At 35.3% G+C, this 21,353-nt stretch overlaps 1 protein-coding gene across 2 annotated transcripts in view; it reads left to right on the plus strand.

Annotated features, from left to right (window-relative positions):
• The window catches only part of LOC141388093 (uncharacterized), a 38,140-nt gene extending 17,479 nt beyond the window's left edge, over positions 1-20,661 (plus strand). For both annotated transcript variants that reach the window (XM_073958139.1, XM_073958140.1), the window contains exon 2: positions 19,328-20,661. In XM_073958139.1, the coding sequence (XP_073814240.1) occupies positions 19,328-20,033 (706 nt within the window). In that variant the 3' untranslated portion in view covers positions 20,034-20,661. The remainder of the gene's footprint in view (positions 1-19,327) is intronic.
• The last annotated feature ends 692 nt before the right edge of the window (positions 20,662-21,353 follow it).

Below are 21,353 nucleotides of genomic sequence, written 5' to 3' on the forward strand. Positions count from 1 at the left end.
GCGTGCAACCCAATGTAAGTAATGTAAAGAGTGCTTAGACGGTAGATAGATGTTTCAATGTTTGTCTCTTTGTTGCTCCTTAAAGATATCGCCAAGTTCAAGGATAACCGCAACCAAAGCAAAGAGAGTACTGTCTCCTCCAGGTACTGGCGTGGAGGAAGTCAGGGGAATTTTTACGCCAAAGACCTTTTTCTTATGCCGAGATTTAAAATCAAATTGCTAATTTGATTTTTTGGAAACCGAGTAATCGGAGTGCCAGTGGGGGCAATAAACTTTTTTGGTGACGCCAACAATAGGTATGTCTGGTTACCCTAAAATTTATAACAATTTGTACCAATTGTTGTGAATAAACTCGCAATACACAGCGAAAAATACGGTCTGAAAATTAACATCCGCAAAACCAAATTCATGGTTATAAGCAAGAAGAATGAACACAATAATACAACATTAAAAATTCACAATACCTATGTTGACAGAGTTAAAAGTTTCCAATACCTGGGAGTTACAATAACCGAACAGTGGCAGTCCTCGCAAGAAATAAGATGCAGAATTGAACAGGCCAGAGAAGCATTTTCAAAATATAAGAGAGTACTTACGAGTCATGACATTAATCTTGAAACAAAGATTCGTTTTATCAAAACATATGTCTGGTCAGTGTTATTATATGCAACGGAAGTATGGACAATTAAAAGTGCTGATATAAGAAGACTGAAAGCTTTTGAGATATGGATTTATAGGAGAGTACTCAAAATTCCCTGGACAGCCCATATGACAAATACCGATGTACTGAGAAGGATGCACTGCGAAAGAGAACTTATCTCAGTAATAAAAAGACGAAAGACTGCATACCTGGGGCATATAATGCGAAATCAAAAACATAAATTGCTACAAAATATAATCCACATAAAGATAGAAGGAAGACCTGTTAGAGGAAGAAAGGAGACAACATGGATGGATAATATTACAGAATGGACGGGCATCCGAGATACTACAACCCTATTATCAAAGGCTAGAGATAGAAATGCGTTTGTAGACATACTAAGCAATCTTTAAACAAATATTGTATATATACGTATTTATTAAAACAAATCTATTTATAATTGTATTGGTCGCTAACATTCGGAAAACGAATTGGCAAATAAAGAAGAAGTACCAATTGTTGCTGAAAGTCGTCTGTTAACACAAAAACCCACCAAAAGAGACCGATTCGAGGGAGATATTTTGACAGTTCTTTCACTGAGTGTCTGCAAATTCTTTCGGGACAAATTTCTTCTAGCACGCACTAGCAATGCTTCTTCTTCCTGAAAACAGTCAATCATCTGTTTTTAGTTTTTTGTTGATTTATGTTTGTGAACATTAAAAACAATTTTATTGGGGAAATAACATAGTCTAATTGTATTGTTTTTTTTTTCTTTATTTTTTAACACCTGCAAATTGGACAAGTGAGTAGGGTTACCCCCAAGAATACGAAAGGAATAATTGCCGAGGTTTATTTTTATATATGTACTATATGGTAACGTCCAGTAAAACCCACTAACCGAGCTCGTTTAGGGAGGTATATCTCTTTGTCGATAAGTTGGTTTTAATTGTTAGGTTTAAGTCGTTTAATCATGATAATAAAAAAATATTTATGTTTGATTGTGTAGATTAATATGAATTACTAAGGTTTTTATTTGTGAGAGAGGACTCTGGGATGTAAGTTGCTAGGGAGGTAAGTGTTCGTGGATTATGGGGCCCTTTAAGATATACGCTTGAGGATAAAAAGGGTCAAGGTTGGGAGGGCTGAGTGTGGGAACACTAGTCACCAAGTTCCCCGGTCATGTTCGTATGGTGTGTTGTTGTTTTATGTTGTGTTTGTCCTGTCTTAGTAATCCGTACCTTTGAATTGCTAGACCCCTAGGACTTTTGTTGGAAAGGGTTTAGAACCCCTTGAAAGAAATCGCCAACAGAGGGCCGCTTTAGTCTGGTTCATAACAATATGGCGCCCAATTTCTAAAACATTTTTGTCCTATCGTCCCGATAGGACATCAACATCAGCACGGTTCCTGCGCTAACCTCTAGAGCAAAAACAAACAAAAAATGGAAATGGCGAGGACATACGAAATATACCCTGTGTAATAACACCGAACAATAGACAATAGGGTGTAATAGCTTAAACCGGAATCTCGCCTTTCCTAATAGCTAATATTGTATCCACTCCTTTGAAACGAATCTGTGATTAAAGTGCAATATATAGTTTAGATAATTAGGATAGTAGGATATTTTTGGTCCATAAGAAAGAATAGAGTACAATAGCTCTTGTTCGTTAATTGTAACAAATGTTGTATTGTTTCATGACCTGTGTTTTTTATGTTTCATAGTCGTTTTTTGGTGGTAGAGTTGCAATAGACTAGGTATAGAAGAGCTGTACTGTACAATAGTATCCTTAAAACGCGATCTTTTATTTCGAGACGAAAAACTAATTAAATGTCGTGTGAATATACTTAAAGATTCAATGTTCCTAAATGTACTGTTTAAATACCGTCTATTAATACGCAATAACAGCCATGTAAGGACACCTAAAAACAAAAAAGTTTTTGCCAAAGTTAAACCACACACTTAAACCATACTAGCAGCTGAAAACACATCCAAGATCCTCTCATATGTAGTGAATTGAAAACTAATTTTGTGTTAAGATAACAATGTCTAATGATTTTAAAACTGATAAATAATTTATTTATTTTTGTACTTTTAATTGATCTAGAGTAGTCGAATATTGACATAACTAACTTATTGCAGACTAACTAATTGTAACTCTTGTTAAGTTGTAAAATAAGCTCAAAGTACTCCACTATTTTTCGATTTAAAAAATATATAATAAAATCACCAATAATAAACTTTAAAAAGATAATATAAATTTTTCATGAGCGCCAAATAAAGTCGTGCACAGTTACAACTGAATGCACCAGTTTTGATGTTTTACAGAAACCAGTGAGTATTGATGAGTGTAATGAAGTTTATGTTACTGGTTGTTATTGTTACTCTTTCAAACAGTTATGGTGGGAATTGGTAAAGAGAGAAAGAGAGTAACATATCTGTTTCCATCTGCTTCGCCCAAACTTTTACAAACAGTTATTGGTGGTGATACCATAGGTATCTGTTGTTCTGTTGTGCGTTGTCAATGCTAAAGGGTGGTTGATTCCTTAAAGCTGTTGTGAAGAAACACTGCAAAATAAGTCCATATTTTGCCTCGATATTTTTTTCTATTAATATTATTAATCTAAGATATCTTTAAGATATTTACATGTTTCTTAATGACATAAATGGGTTTTATTTATAAATAATAAATAAACAAAAGTATAACAGAAACATTTAATTCAATATTTTAAGTACAAACATAAGCAAAGAAATACATATAACAAAATTTTTTATTCGATCCCTAAAGAAACACGGTGCTCTTGAACCAACTTTAAATGAAAGTAGCTTACACCTGGGAAGTTTTTGTGGATTCTTAAACTACAATGTTCATAGATGAAAAAATCAAAAAACAAAAAAACACCGGAGCGCTTTTTAAATAAATCGCGGTCAAAGGGTTTTTTTAGGGTTTCACGGTTTTGCTTCAAACCTCAAGTCCCATCGAAATAGGATTAGAGAAAATTTTAGCAGTGAAAATTCTCTACATGATTGTCCTTTATGACATATTCGTAGGTTTTACCATTTTTGAGATATAGAAGTTCAAATTTGGGCAATGCGCTGACTCTATCGCCTCCTTATAAAACAATGTCATGCACGGTGCTCCTTAACTAACTTTAAATAAAAACCGCTTACACCTGGAATGTTATTGCGGATTTCGAAACAGCAATGTTCATAGATGCGAAAATTCCAAAAACAAGAAAAAATCGCTGGAGGAATTTTTAAATAAATCGCGGTCAATATTTACTTTTTTAGGTTTTCGCGATTTTGCTTGAAAACCGCAAGTGCTAGAAAATTTTGTAGCTGAGAAAATTTTCTAGAAGATTGACGGTTATGATTTGTTCCTAGGTTTTACCATTTTTGAGATAGAAGTTCAGGTCAAATTTTTATTTTTATACCCTCAGCCTTTAGGCTAGAAAGGGTTTATACACTTTCATACGGGCAAAACGTGCCTCATCGAAATTATGGTTTTAGATCCCAAGTATGTTTGGACGAAATTTGTTTCAGACAATTTGGATTCGATTTAACAATTTCAGCCCGTCTCACAGAGGACGAAATCATTGATCTAGCGGCGCGAAAGTCAAAAAATCAAAGTATAAAATTGCGAAATGTTTTCCATTATCTCGATTACAGACACTCTGCTGACTAAGATTTTGTTTTTACTTTTTTGTTGTTGTAAATATTCACTCAGTTATTCAGTGTCAAGTGCAAGAAATTTTGACAGATCAGATTTTAATAAAATTGTTGCTAAAAACCTGATCTCATATTTGTTTAATTGTTAAATAAATTCGTAATAAAACTAAACAAAGTTTATTTTGTATTGATAGGAGAGGGTTTAAGTTAAATTAAAATAAAATGTTTGGGTCCTGAAGTTACACAGTTATAGAGCAATAAATTTTCATAAATTTTTTGTTGGATGGAGCGTAACTACAAAGGTCCACCGAGGTTCGGTCCAGTTATTTTTTTAATAACTAAATTGGACTCCCTAGATTCCGAATAACCAAAATTTAGCTGCAAATAGCTGCCAATCTTGCTGATAAATGGTCTTGAAAAATAGCTTAAATCCTCAAAATACCCAAAATCTGTCGGTACGGTTATATGGGGGCTATATCAAAATGTAGACCTATGTTCGCAATTTTTGGTGGAGAATTTTTGTGTCCACTGGGAACCCCAAATACCAAATTACACCTAATTTGGTCGGAAAATGTAGCTTTAAATCCCCAAACTACTGAAAGTCGGGAGGTACCTTAAAAGGGGCCTATACCCAAACGTGGACTTATGTCCACAATTTTTGGTGGAAAGGTTTAGTGATCACTAGGAACCCTAAGTAACAAATTACAACTAATTTGGAAGGAAAAGGTGGCTTAAATCCTCAAAATATCGAATATCAGGAGGTACCGTTATATGGGGGCTATACCAAAATATTTGCCTATGTTGTTCATTTTTAGTCCATAATTACCCACAGACACAGATTGAGTTTGTTCAAAATTTCAGAAAGATATCTTCATTCGTTTCCAAGTTATTAATTTCGCGCCGCTAGATCAGTGGTTTCGACCACTGTGCGTCTGTCTGTCTGTCCGTCTGTCTGACTGGCTGGTGCGCACGATAACTCTCAAACGGATGAGCCGATTTGGTCCAAAATTTGGCTATAGTAAATGTGACCTTCGTAATATTTTGGGCAAAGTTAGTTTAAGTTCGAAGATAAGCCATATCGGTTTACTCCTTCGGGTACCTCCCCCACAAAAGTTCAAAAATGTTCGGAAAAATTGTGCGTACGATAACTCTTGATGGGAGTGACAGATTTGGTCCATACTTTACATATCCTAATATATCTACCAGGTATAGGTCAGGTTCGAATATGGACTATATTTGTCCACTCCGTCGGGTACCTCCCACACACAATTTCTGATAAATTCACTTAAAGAAATGCTCTCGGATCACTTTGATTTTTGTTGAAGCAACTTGCGATACCTCCCCGAAAATATTTGTTAAAATGGTACTCTAAATATTGTCGAAACGCAGTTTAAAAAAAGCCCTATCTATTGATATCCCCGCAAATTTTTTCGATTTAATCCTGTCCATATTGTTTTGAAAAACCCCTAATACGTAAGTTTTTTTGGAAAATAACTGTCGACTGATAGTTTATTACTTGTTTTTTTAGGTTTTCACGATATAATTGAAAAAGGTAAGTCTTATCGAAGTGGGACTAGAGAAAATCTTATAGCTGTGAAATTTCTCTATAAGATTCACTTTCGTAATTTTTCCTAAGTTTTGCCATTTTTGAGATATATAAGTTTAAGTTGGGAAATTGCAGTCATGACATTGCTTTATAAGGAGAGATACAGTCAGTGAATTGCCCCAATTTTAACCTCTATATTTCAAAAATGGTAGAACCCACGAAAATATCTGTAGGCCATACTTGTAGAGAATTTTCACAGTTACAATATTTTCTCTAATCCCATTTCAATGGGATTTGCGGTTTCGAAGCAAAATCGTGATAACCTAAAAAATGTGAGCTTTAATGGCGATTTATTTAAAAAGCACTCCGGCATTTTACGTTTTTTGGTTTTTCTCATCTATGAACATTGTAGTTTAAGAATTCGCAAAAACTTTTCCAATGTAAGCTCCTGTAAAAGCTGGTTCAAGAGCACCGTGGAAAATGTTTCTATATTAATTCATTTCGTAAACAAAAATTACTAAATTTGGTTATTTTTGTACTAGGGATACGCAGTGAATTGCAATAATCGGGTTTTCAACTATTCGGTTTTCGTGAAAAACTTAAAACTCGATTTTCCGTTAGTCGATTATTTGAGAGTGTTCTAAAAGTCGACTTTCGATTAATCGTTAACCGCCGAAAACCGATTATAATCGAATATAAACGACCATTTTCGTTGATGCGATTCGTGATGGTTATAGGTATAACAAGTAAAAAAGCGTTAAGTTCGGCCAGTCCGAACTTTTTATACCCTCCACCATAGAATATTCTGAACTAAAATAGAATAATTAGTTTTCGTTCCTGTTCCCAACTTTAAGTGGGTACGTTAAAATGTCAGATAATGTACATAAAATGCTTCATTCGGGAGGCCATTTTTTATGGTGCCTATATCTAACTATGTTTGTTGACAATTTTTGGTAGGCTACATGGACCTATGTTGACAGTTTTTGATGGGAGCCTGTAATGTCAAATAACTCCTAATTCGGTTAAAAATTGTAGCTAGAATCCTCAAAATAACGAAAATCGGTACATAACGTGGGAACTTCAAATGTCATTAACAGCTAGTTCGGAGGTATGTGGGCTATACGAAAATATGAACTTAAATGAAAAATTTTTGTTGGCTTTTAAATTTCAAATTACAGAAAGTTCGTCCAAAAATAAAGCTAAGGTTCGGAAAATCGGGAGGTTTGTTTTGGGGCTATACCAAAACATGGACCTACGTTCGGTTAAACATGTTAAGTAAAATCCTCAAAGTACCGAAAATAGGGAAGTATCGTTATATTGGGGATATGTTGAAAATTGTTGATGCAGATGTCTGGTGAACACTACAACCTTCAAATGTCAAACTACAGTTAGTTCGGTTAAAAATTGTAGCTAAAATTGCAAATTACTGAAAATTGGAAGGTACCGTTATATGGGAGCTATATCCGAACATGGACCTATGTTGGCAATTTTTGATGGAGAGGTGTTGTGACCACCAAGAACTTCAAATGTCAAATAACTGCTAGTTCGGTTTAATATTGTAGCTAAAATCATTAAATTACTGAAAATCGGGAGGTACCGTTATATGGGAGCTTTATCAGTACATCGACCTTTCTTGACAATTTTAGATGGAGAGGTGTGGTGACCACTAAGAATTTCAAATGTCAAATGTTCAAATTACAGATAATTCCGTTAAAACTTGTAGATAAAACTCTCAAAATACCGAAAATCGGGAGGTACCGTTATATGGGGCTATACCAAAACATGGACCTATGTCCAGTAGTTATATAAGTTTATTGACATTTAAGAACCCTAAATGTCAATTTATAGCTAAAACGGTCTGAAGATGTAGCTAAAAACGTCAAAATGCCGTAAATCGGGGGTATCGTTATATGGGGGCTATACCAAAACGTGGACCTATGTCCACAACTTTTGTAATATAAGTTTATTTACACTTAAGAACCCTAAATGTCAAATAATAGCTAAATCGGTCTGAAAATGTAGCTACAACAGCCAAAATACCGTAAATCGGGGGGCACCGTTATATGGGGGCTATACCAAAACGTGGACCTATGTCCACAAGTTTTGTAATATAAGTTTATTGACATTTAAGAACCCTAAATGTCAAATTATAGCTACATCGGTCTGAAAATGTAGCTACCCAGCAAACCAATCGTACCGACATCGTAACGAAATCGGAACAAAATTCGGACGATACGTCCGATATCTGACCCGAAATCGTAACGATATCTTAACGAAAGTTGTATGAAGTGGTTGACATAATTTCGGAACGAAATGTCGGAGCGACATCGGATCGCTTTCGGTCCGATTTCGTAACGAAATCTGAAGAAAATTCTTGGGAAATTCGGAAAGGAAATTTCTTTCCGACATTCGTTCCGAAATCGGAACGAAATCGGTAAAAAACCTGAACTATTTGCTCTCCGAAAAATCGTTTAGAAATCGGAACGAAATCTGAACGACTTTGCTTCCGAAATTGTTCAGACGTGTCGGACATCAGACATTTGGTTTGCTGGGTAAAAGCGTCTAAATACCGTAAATCGGGGTGTACCATTATATGGGGGCTATACCAAAACGTGGACCGATATAGTCCATCATCGAACGTGACCTGCCGGCAAACAAAAGACGAATTTCCCCAAAATTTCAGACAATTTTGGTGGAGAGGTGTGGTGGCCACTAAGAACTTCAAATGTCAAATGTTCAAATTACTGCTAATTCGGTAAAAACTTGTAGGTAAAAATCTCAAAATATCGAAATTCGGGAGGTACCATTATATGAGCTATACCAAAACATGTACCTATGTTCATAATTTTTTCGAATATAAGTTTGTTGGTCACTAAGAACCCTAAATATCAAATTATAGCTAATTTGGTCTAGAAATGTGACTTAAAACGTCAAAATACCTGAAATCTGGCGGTAACGTCAATTGAACCAGTTTTCAAATAAATTTTACGTAATTTATTTTTTCTCTTTTTCAAAGATTTTAAGCCACTCGTGTACCAAGGATGTTTTATATATATGTTTTTCTTCGGAGGCATAATTATGTCGCATATATTTAAAATAGTATTAATAAATGCCTCAGAAGAAGGATTAATGCATGTTGGATGGATAACATCAGACCAATCAAAGTTTGCAAACGCGGAATTTAAAGCATCAAAATTACAATGATGGAAGTTATATTCTTCAAAATTGCATGAATTTGATTTCTTTGTTAACTGTATTGATTCATTCTATTATAATAGCATTATGATAAATTGTAGAGCAAGAATATGGTATCAAACACTCGTAAAGGTTATATTTAAAATGAGTGAGAACGAAAATTGAGTTCTATAATTTATTTAATTTGTTAAATATATTATTCACCTCACTGCGAAACACATATACACAGAAAATAATCAAGCATAGGGATAGTAATAAATAATTGACCAAGAAAATCGTCAACTGTGACGACACTGCGAATACATGAGCTGAGTTTTCTTCTTTCAGCCACTAGTACACCGCCGCCACGAGTTAGACCCACTCTTTTATTACATCTGTCTTTTCTATAGACTTTAAACAATTTCGTGTGAAAAAAATCCGCATAAAAATCATCGTTTAGCCAGGTTTCAATGATAACAGAAATTTCAACATTAGAATAAGTAGAATATTGAAATAACTGATCACTTTTCGACCTCATACCTGATACATTTTGGAAAAAGATTTTTAACACAGTTTGATTTTTTACATTCCGGGTGACAGACCCACTGGCGTTTTTGGAAAAGAAATAAACGGTCTAATCTTTATTCCAACTGGCCATAAAGCGGGTTTAATAACTTCATTAAAGAAATTTGGAGAAACACCAACTGCATGTTTGCATCTTTCTTCTCTAGCATCATACATTCAAGGTATTGTTAATCAATCTTGGCCTTCTCTGCTATGTAGCTTCCCTGTGGGACTTTTCTCAACCGGTTGAAAAAATAGTTAGCTATAAAGTCATTATTCTACAACTAAATACAAATTAGTTGAAAAGTCATTTACAGATCAACCATATTGAAAACTAAAAACATGGATAACTGACTATCTCTGCATTACTTTTCAACTAGTTATCAACCAGTTTGAAAATAGTCAGTTACAAAGCAATTATTCTACAACCAACTATAAATTAGTTGAAAAGTCATCTAGTGAACAACCAGCTGAAAACGTTGAATGTTTAATTTCGACATAATTTGAAATAATTCTGATATACACTTTCGTAATTATTTCGATATAAATCATACTGGAAACAGCTGGTGTCAAAATAAAAAGTCAAAGATAAAAGCAAAATAGAAAATTAAAAGAAATCAAAATTAAACAAAAAAATAAATAAAAAATGTTTTTTCATCTCTTTAAGACAAAAACAACATTTTTAAACTGACTATAAAAAGTCAAAAAATAGTTAGATATAAATTAGTTAAAAATAGTTGGTTTACAACTAGTTAAAAGTAATGCAGAGATGGACAATTGTCCACTGCCCAGCTCATCCCCATGTTAAAATAATTAGTTGGCGGAATGGAAAATAATCGAGAAATAACAGCTTGAGGTTATTTTTAAACTAGCTATAAACTATTTTAAACTAATTTGTTTCCCCGCAGGGTTATTATTTTTTCGGAAGTAGTTGTTGGCTTGAATGAAGACACAAGTAAATACTTACTTTACAAAACAACATCAAGTTATTTTCTCCAACAACAATAATGTGGTTGCGACGTTTGCGCCTTCGTACTTTAGACCATTCATTGCGTTGTTCAGCATCGAGCATGTTCGATCTCTCTTCTGACACAGCAGTTGGGGAAGACAACACACTCTGCACACTTTCCGATCCAACCACAACATTCTTGTGTGAGGCTTTAGTAGCAGCCAAAACGTTCTTTACTGGTATTGGCATATTATTGTTATTTCTTCCCTTGTCCTCAAGGTTGTTATTAAGTTTATGGAACTATAGTTTTAGAAGTTTCACTTCATCCACAATGTTTGAAACAACAGATGTTTTAGGTTCTCTTAAATCTTTAGCAATCTCAGAAATAAGAGAAATCATCTCCGACGATGCACCCAAACAATCGCCACAATTAAAAACAATATTAATGTTTTTAAGAAATATTTCAGTGTGGCTTTCATCGATTTTCACACAAATATGATGAAATTTGGCATTGCATATATGGCTGCCAACGAATTCAGAATAATTCAGTTGACAATGTCTTTGGTGAAGCATTCATTTCACACGCCTGTACAAATCAAAAACCAATCAATGACCGGCAAACTGATTCATAGAGAACTCGAAATATTAAATTACGTTAAAATAACTTTGGATGAATTTTTCGAAAAATTTTTAGAATTATCTTGCAGTATAGCCATTTCAGTATGTGCCACAGAGCTCCGATTTGCTCATTTTTACTCGCAAGTGAAAAGTACTCGCGAGTGCGAACAAAAAGTCCGATTACTCGTTTTTACGCGCGAGTAATGTTTTTGATGGTTAATCCATATAAAATTCAATTAATTATCCGTATGTTGATCGTTATTCAAATCTTTTATTGAAATTCAATATTTTTCAAAATTCAAATTAAAAATTACTACTTATTTATTTGAAAGGAAATTGAAATGAAATATGGAAAATATGTTTTACAGGAAAGTTATGAATAACAGTTAATTCAAATATGTCGACAGGAGGATTGTACAAAATATTAGTATAATAATAATGGGAAGGACAAAATCTATAAATTTATCAATTATAATCAAAATATGTGTAGAGATATTATAAACAGATATTGGGTAAATGAAGTGAAGTGGGAAGAAGGAATGATATTTTCCTATTAAAATTATTAAATGATATTATTGTTTAAATAAACATAATTATTATATTCGTTATGATATTACTATCATTACTTCCCCATTAAACAATAATATAATGTTTTAGCTTGTTTGTAGTACAATAAAAATACTTATACATTATTAAGATCATGCCTAAATGATTACATATTATATAAATATTGAAATTATTTATCGCAAACTACATAATACTTATATTTGGCTTAACGTTTTTTATATTATTTTTGTATCATTATTATAAACATTGTTTAAATTACTAAATCTGAATTTAAGTTCTTCCTTATGTCTAACAGATTTATAATTTCTTATGAATTCTATATCTATGTTTGCAAATTTCCCTATTTAAATATTTTTTCTCAATATATGTTTTTTTATATTTTAAAATATTTGTATAGACAAATTTTTTATTATACTGTCTGAATTTAATTACAAAAGGCTTCTCTTTAGTAACAGTGTGAAACCCATTATTAAAATATTCTATTGCTTTAGTCACTTTGTCTATTGTGATTAATGATTTTTCTTCAGTATCTAAGATTCTTGCTTCTTCTGAATCTCTGTTATAATTTATAAATTTATTGTCTACATTTATGGAATTATAATAAGCAAATTCGGTCATATCCGTCATCTGATTATACTCATTAATAGTCCGGTCAAAAAAGACATGCGAATAAGGGGGAAATAGCAAAAATTCCCACAAAGCTGAATTTTTTGTGGAGAGCTAGGGTTGGCCATTAGAAGCAACGTCTTAAAAGTCCCCGTCGATTCCATGTGTGCAAAACAAGTTATTCGGAGTCAAAGGTAATTTTTGGAGGCATTATTCAGTTTTTTAATTTTTCTCAAATACGGTAAGACATAGCAAAAGCCGGCTAAAGTAAACGTTGTAGATTCAATAATTGTCTACAAGAGTGGTCTTTATGATTCTTAAAAAAGACTAACCTGGTTACGTGTTCTAATTACAACACTATAGTTATGTTTTGGCCTTAAATCAAACATGACAAACAAAGCTGACGGCGTTGATTACAAAAGCTATCAGCTTTGTAGTCTTGTAGTCTGACATTTCGAGAAAGAAAATTTCTTCACTTTTTTCACATCAACCGGCAAAAACAGTAATAAGTGCTAGAACAAAATATACATACATTAAAGTGACTCAAAAGTAAATAGTGGAAATCCAGTGCCTATCGCCATCCCCATACCCTTTATTAAATACGGCTATAATCAACAATAAAAGGAATTCAGTGTAAAACATAAGAAAACAAGCCTTTTCATTAATCGGAAGTGGGAAAGAAGTTGCCTGATACTGCGCACACCATCTGAGCATTAACCACAGGTATTCCCGAAAAGCATAGTGGTGCAAACATTGGTCCTCGGCCTACAACGCCAGCAAATAATTTAAGGTGCGTATGTATAAATTGTTTATCCTGTGTTTCGTGAATTTAAAAATGTGTTCCCCGCTGGAAGTGTGTTTCATACGATGATGTACAACAAAAGCCATACTTTATTGAAGGTTAAATTAGCATCCAACAAATATACATATGTACATACAAAACGGTACATGAATAGTAAATAGAATCCGTATGCAGTTGAGAGCATTGTTAAACATAATATAAAAGAGTACATAAAGTGAATGTGTCACCATCTTTGTTTAACATAAATAAGGAATCAGTTTGGTTTGGTTACTTATGTACCAGTATATTAGCGTGGCTCGTAAACGGGTGGTAGAAAAATAACTTTTTTAAAGAAAAATTTCTGAACTGTGAAACATTGTATGTTGTCTCCCTTAATATGTGTATGAATTCATGAATGCTGATTTATAATGACTGTGACTTATTGAAATTGGAGCCAAGAGTTTTTTCCTCTCAAAGTTATAAGATATAAAGAATTATTACAGTGTTTTTGTTAATATTTCTCAATTTAAGCACAAGAAAATATTTAATGGAATGCCGGCTTAGTTGAAAAGAAGAAATATTATCGATATTTGTGCCTCAAAATAATAAGAACAACTCAGTGAAATTAAAATTTTGCATTCGAGTCGTACTGTTCTTCTTGGTAGAGATTGTTCTTACTTGTCAAGTACCAAGCTGGAGGTTATGTTAATATTCTCGGCATCTTTCCTACTGATTAAAATATTGTGCGTAGGTAAACTCTACAACGTTTAAGATTTCTGTGTTCCGTGAAGCATTTTTTACAAATTATGAACGTTTTTGGTAACTTTTATGGGACTAAGAAGTATTTAGAGCTAAAGAGAAACCCGATTCAGTGTCTCGTTTAAAGTTTGGGAATCCCAGTAAATAATTTTGCTTGAAAAAAGAGAATATATTACACTTCAGTTAGATATTTAAATTGCTTGGAAATATAAACGACTTGGTGATAATAACCTATATTATATTTCAATTGGTATTTACTTGCATGTTAAGTATATCTGGTCTTTTCATAACTTCAAATGTGTCTCGTGGCTGCATATGTAAATGTTTAACAAAATAAGTTGGTTCGTTTGTGACATCTTTGGCAAAGTAAGAGAAATTGTTGTATGAGTTCTAGCAAAAAGGGTCTGTAGCTCGAATTTAGTGTATTTTACTGTATAATTTGCATTGTGGTATAACCGAAAATGAGTACTGAGAATTTTGAAGAGGTTCTGGAAGAAGTCATTCGATTTGAAGCCAGACTTAAAGAATAAGACTTTTCTGCATACACTACCGATGGGATGGATTGTGAGCGAAATGAATTGGAGATGGTTTGGGTCAAATTCAAATCAGTTTATGAAGCCCTTTCAGGAGATTTTAAGGTAAAAGAAAAGAAAAAGTTACATGTAATCAGACTCACAAAACATATATTAAATGTGTAAACATTATTTCGATAGCGAAAAAGAAAATCGTTGATAAAGAGGCCCGTACAGAAACAGTGGCTCAAAAGCAGAAAATGTCAGTACATGTACCCCCATGTGATACAGGAATATTTCGTGGTGACTACGTTTCGTGGCCCACATTTAGAGACCTGTTCACAGCTATCTTCATAAACAACACAGGATTGAGTGCTGTTGAAAAATTATTTTACTTGTTTCAGAAAACTGACGGTGAGGCTAGGGAGATTAACAGAAATATAGCTCTAACCGCAGAAAACTTTGATATCGCATGGGCGAATTTAAAAAATCAATACGAAAACAAACGTGTTTTAATCAACAGTCAGTTAAAGCTTCTTTTCAACATGGCCTCTTGCCAATCTGAATGTTCTACTGAAGTAAAAAGATTGCAGAGAGATGTGAATAATTGCATTTCCATTTTGAAATTATACGAGATCGACATACGCTCATGGGATCCTATTTTTGTTTTTCTGTGTTCCTCAAAACTTTCTGAACAAACATTAAATCTTTGGGAGCAATCAGTAAAGAGTAAAACTGAAGTCCCGTCCTGGAAAGAAATGAATGAATTTCTGACCGATAGATATCACGCCTTAGAAAGCGTATCAGATATTATAACCACGAATGCTCTGTGGTCCAATAATTTAAGGAATGTCTCTCATAGAAGTCATCAAGCCAGTGTTAACATAAAAAGTCAAAAAGCTTATCATTCTAAAGTGGAGATCCCACAATGCAAACTGTGTAGGGAAGCTCACAAAATTAGCTCTTGTACCAAGTTTCTTGCAATGGATCAAAAAGAAAGAGCATCAACTCTCAGAAAGTTTAAATTTTGCTTTAATTGCTTGAAGGTAGGACACTTGTATGTAAATTGTACAAGTCCAAATGGTTGCTCGAAGTGTCAGAAAAAACATCACACTTTGTTGCATAGAGATTTCGTCAAGAAGATTACTCAAAATCAACAAAAAGTTCTACCACATGTCTCAAGTCAATCAAATTCCTCAAATAATGATAATATACAGTCCACGGAAGTACGAAATACTCTTGTGACGGTGCAAAATCATCATACTACAGCAACAAAAAAGGTGATGTTAGCTACTGCATGGGTTGATATTTGTCATTTTGGCTCAACTTATAGAGTTCGAGCATTGATAGACCCATGTTCTGACGAGACTTTTATTTCTGAAAGAATTCAAAAGCTTCTAAAGTTACCAACTGTCCCTATAGCAGCTGAGGTGACAGGTTTGGGAGGAGAAGTTGTTAGTAGAACTAACAAGATGGCTTCTTTTGAAATAAGTTCGAAGATAGATCCCAATATTTCACTTAAAGTAGAAGCTTTAGTTGTGTCTCATGTTACTGGAGACATTCCTACACACTCTCTTTGTGAACAGGCAATGTCGAATCTGCCAAAACTGGACTATGCAGATCCAGATTTTTACAAAAGTGGCCAGATCGACATATTATTGGGTGGAGATTTGTATCCCAGCATACTGAAAGGAGGAGTACGGCATGGGATAGTTGATACACTTGTGGCTCAGGAGACAATATTTGGTTGGATCGTAACTGGTCCATCTGGTAAGAGAATTCAAAATTTCAATACTAGAGTCTCTTATTCTGAGAAAGTGTCAATAGACGAACAACTAGCTAAGTTCTGGGAATTAGAAGAGGTGTCCCACAAGAAATTGTTATCAGAAGATGACAAAAAGTGTGAAGCCATATACTGCTCTACGACAAAAAGAAACGTAGATGGTCGATATGTTGTAGACCTGCCATTTAAGCCCCAAGCTGAGCCAGTAGGTCCTAATAGATTCAAAGCAATCAGACAGTTTTTGAGAAATGAGAAGTCCTTATTAAAAAATCCAGAGTACAAGAAGCTATATGATGACGTCATTAAAGAATATATATCGCTAGGGCACATGCAAAGAGTAAAAGACGAAGACAGTACTTCAGGATACTATTTGCCTCATCATGGAGTGTTTAAGCCTGAGAGTACCACAACAAAGTTAAGAGTAGTTTTTAATGCGTCCAGCCCATGTTCTAATAAAGTTAGCTTGAATGATATGCTGTATGTAGGCCCTGTTCTTCAAACAGATTTAGTGGTCCTAGTATTGAAATGGAGATTCTTTAAGTTTGTTTTCAATGCAGACATTAGTAAGATGTATAGACAAATTATGATAAACCCAAAACATAGTAGTTATCAGAAAATTGTCTACAGGGAGTCTGAGAATGATGAAATTGCTGATTATGTCTTAAAAACGGTCACATTTGGTGTTAACTGTGCACCGTATTTAGCACTTAGAACACACAGCACTTAGATATTTTCTATTTTGTCACAGAGAAGATTATTAATAAAGACACCTATACAAAAAGGGAAGTATTATCGCTGATAGCCAGACTCTTTGATCCTGCCGGATGGTTGGCTCCAGTCATAATAACAGCAAAAATCATCATGCAGGATATGTGGCTCGACAAGATAGAATGGGATGATAATATAAAACCTGTAGCTTTACAGAAATGGAAACATTTTATTACAAAATACAATGAAGTAGATAGCATTACAATTCCCCGTTGGATCGGCTATACCCCACAAAGTAAAGTTGAGTATCATGGTTTCTGTGACTCTTCAGAGGTAGCTTATGCTGCCACAATTTACGTAAGGATTCAAGAAGGAAATACTATTAGTTCAAACTTATTAGTTGCAAAGACAAAGGTGGCTCCGATAAAGAAACCATCGTTGCCAAGGTTGGAACTATGTGGGGCTACGTTGTTGGCAGAGTTGATTGAAAGTATGTTGCCCAATTTTGAACCTAATTCCTACGACTTACATTTGTGGTCTGACTCAACAATAGTTTTGGCGTGGCTCAAAAAGCCACCATGTTGTTGGAAAACTTTTGTAGCAAATAGGGTTGCTCGTATATTGGAAAAGGTTGGTAATAAGAGTTGGTCCCATGTAGCTTCACAAGACAATCCCGCTGATCTAGCAACCCGGGGGCTGGTTCCTTCGGAATTAGAAAAAAGCAGTTTTTGGTGGCACGGACCTGAGTGGTTAGTTCAAGATAAATCTATGTCGCCCGTATCATCAAAACCCTTGGAAACGTTGGAAGAATCCAAGCCCGTTAAAGTTCACGTTGCTAGATCATGTACCCCTAACGAGTCGTTCAAATCCGAGGTTTCATATGACATTTTGGAAAACTACTCTTCGCTATCCACGGCTATCCATGTCACTGCCTACATTTTTCGATACTTCCACAGGTTAAAGAATGGTAAAGGAGTTACAGTTTTGTCAAAACGTTTGACTGCCGACGAATTGAACTTTGCCAGAAGTCGTCTCTTTCACTTATCTCAGGTTCGCCATTTTCCAGAAGAATTCCATTGTCTTAAAAATAATAGGAAACTTCCAGCTACCAGTCCCTTGTTAGCACTGAGTCCATTTTTGGACAAACATGGTGTCATAAGAGCAAATGGTCGACTTGGTTCCACTTCGAGCTTATCATATAATGAGAGACATCCAGTTATATTGGCGTATAAGAGCCGGTTAGCGAGGATGTATGTTGATTTTATTCATAAACTTGTAATGCATGGTGGCCCAAGATTAATCTTAAATACCATCCGCCTAGAGTGTTGGATATTACGAGCAAAAAATTTAGTTAAATTTCATATCCGGAATTGTAAGGAATGTATTCTGTATAAGAAAAGGTTTCAAAGCCAAATAATGGCACCATTGCCCGAAGAAAGAACCAGTTTTAGCAGGCCATTCACCAACACAGGTGTTGATTTTGCGGGGCCTTTTGAAATAAAAAGTTTCACAGGCAGATACTGTCGTATCACGAAAGGTTATGCATGTCTCTTCGTTTGTTTCTCGACTAAAGCGATTCATTTAGAGGCTGTGAGTGATCTCTCGACTCCAGCGTTCATGGCTGCGTTGGCTCGCTTCGTTTCCCGCCGCGGTTGTCCACATCAGATGTTCTCTGATAATGGTAGAAATTTCGTTGGTGCCGCTCGTCAAATTGACTCAAACTTCGTGGCTCTTGTAAAAGAAGTAAGAGAACGATCAATTCTTAAATATGGCCACCAAAGGTTATCCTGGCATTTTATTCCGGCCTCGGCTCCACATATGGGTGGTTTGTGGGAGGCCGGAGTTAAAAGCTTCAAAATGCACATGAAAAAAGTCAGTGGTCAGATGAAGTATACGTTTGAAGAATTTTCTACTCTTCTCGTTACCATAGAGGCATGTTTAAATTCAAGGCCCTTAGCATCTCTATCTGATGAAGTTGACGATATTTCCGCCCTCACTCCGGGCCACTTTCTCATCGGTGGCCCTATTTTAGTCCCAGCGGAACCCGAAGAATTATCGCATGTTGAAAGTCTTATGAATCGGTGGCGGAAGCTAAAGGCTTTGCAACATGAATTCTGTAGACGTTGGAAAGATGAGTATTTAAGGGAATTAAATAAGCGTAATAAGTGGAAGAATCCCCAACCTGATCTTCAACTTAACGATCTGGTAGTTATAAGAAATGAGCCTGTGTGTCCTAACGAATGGCGTTTGGGCCGAGTAGTGAAAGTATTCCTAGGTGCAGATGACCGTGTGAGAGTTGCAGAACTTAAGACTCAAAATGGCTTAATAACTCGCCCTGTCCATAAAATGATACTCCTTCCCCGTGGCACACAAGAAACCGTATTTTAGATATCTGCTGTAGCTCATTAGAAAATTTCGTCTCTCAAATACTAATTGATTTCTTCTCTCCACACAGAATGTCAAATTTCAATGAAAATTACCCGTGCCCGGTCTGCACACGATTCCACTCCATCAGCGACTGCACCCGGTTCCTCGCTTTATGTATAAGTGCACGACGCCGTAAGGTGGAACAGCTCGATCTCTGCAAAAACTGCTTGGCGCAGTCCCATGGTCGTAGTGACTGTCCCAGTCGTAATCGCTGTTTTCGATGCCGTGGCGACCACCATTCTCTCCTCCACCCCGTGGATACAGGAAATGTATTTTTCCCCATGACCGCAACTGTACGATTGTACCCCACCAAAGCCGACTGGTGTGAAATGGCTCGGGTTGTAATCGACCCCTCACATAAACTCTCAGCAATAACTATGGACGCTGCCAAAAATTATAAGTGCGAAATTCGCCGGGGCTACACCTCAATAAGGCTTCAACACCACATATTCGATCGTGACCAGGTTCACGTCAGATGTGTGATTGAAGACACTCGGTATGGCAAAACACCATCAGCCCCACTCGAGAGCATCTGGACTTGGGATCATCCCATCGTCGGCCGCGCCACAATTGGGGATCCTAGCTGGAATAAGCCTGAACCCTATCATCTGATTTTGGGTGCCGATGTAGCCCACCAGATCTTTACCGGCAATGTGATTGGCCGGGCAGGCCAGACGTTGATTCACCATACCACATTTGGGCCTGTATTTTTCGGTGAGGGGAAGAAGACATAATGTATAATCCACGCCGTCGCAAAATGTTTGTTTGAGCTGCCAACGAAAACTGTAACATGAAGTATTATCATTATTTAAAATATTTAAGTTCACCATGTTCTTTATTAAATACATTCATATACTAATACTACCTTTATATCACCTATTCCTCATACCATGAAATATGCTTTATTTTTGTTGTGTTTTAAACTTGGTAACGAACTTGTTCATAACTTTTATTTTGATATTTGAATTTAAATCAATGTGTATATCATACTTAACTCTCATCTATCATTTAATGAACTCCCATCCTTGTAGCATATAGTCTTATAAGTCTTTTGAAATAAGTCTAAGTTTCCTTAGGGATAAAGATATATAGTCTTTCGCATATATCTATTGAATTAAATTACTCTTATCTTTTATTGCCCTTCGGGCAATGGGGTGGCGATATGGTTACGTGTTCTAATTACAACACTATAGTTGTGTTTTGGCCTTAAATCAAACATGACAAACAAAGCTGACGGCGTTGATTACAAAAGCTATCAGCTTTGTAGTCTTGTAGTCTGACATTTCGAGAAAGAAAATTTCTTCACTTTTTTCACATCAACCGGCAAAAACAGTAATAAGTGCTAGAACAAAATATACATACATTAAAGTGACTCAAAAGTAAATAGTGGAAATCCAGTGCCTATCGCCATCCCCATACCCTTTATTAAATACGGCTATAATCAACAATAAAAGGAATTCAGTGTAAAACATAAGAAAACAATCCTTTTCATTAATCGGAAGTGGGAAAGAAGTTGCCTGATACTGCGCACACCATCTGAGCATTAACCACAGGTATTCCCGAAAAGCATAGTGGTGCAAACAAACCATTTTTGAGATATCGCGATCTAAAAGTCAAATAAAAAATTAGCCGCGTAAGTACATTGTAAGCGAACCGGTTAAAGTAACGACACTATGTGTTAGATACTTCCGTCAGCTTTCAAACGATATCCACTTTGCAGTAATCGGTTCAGTAGAACCGGGTCTAACCCGGTTTTCTAATTTGGCCTTTCTGGTCGAGTAACCGGCGAACCGGACCCTCAACCGTTGAAAATTATGCATTTCCGCAATCAGCGCAACAATCCCTACCTTCGGACAAAACTTGAGAGAAAAAAAACGGAGAGTTTTCGTTGGGGTCGTTCCCGTTGGGCTTTCGATTATACATGTGAGTTAAATGGGCTATTTTTGCATAAAATGACTCTAACATTGAATAACTCTACTAAACACGCTCCGATTTTGTTGGAATTTTTTAGAAGACAAAAAATCGGGACAGACCCGATTACTTCGCTTAGTTTA

This window comes from Musca autumnalis, unplaced genomic scaffold (assembly GCF_047663935.1).
Source record: "Musca autumnalis isolate F117 unplaced genomic scaffold, ASM4766393v1 scaffold_53, whole genome shotgun sequence".
Lineage (NCBI taxonomy): Eukaryota > Metazoa > Arthropoda > Insecta > Diptera > Muscidae > Musca > Musca autumnalis.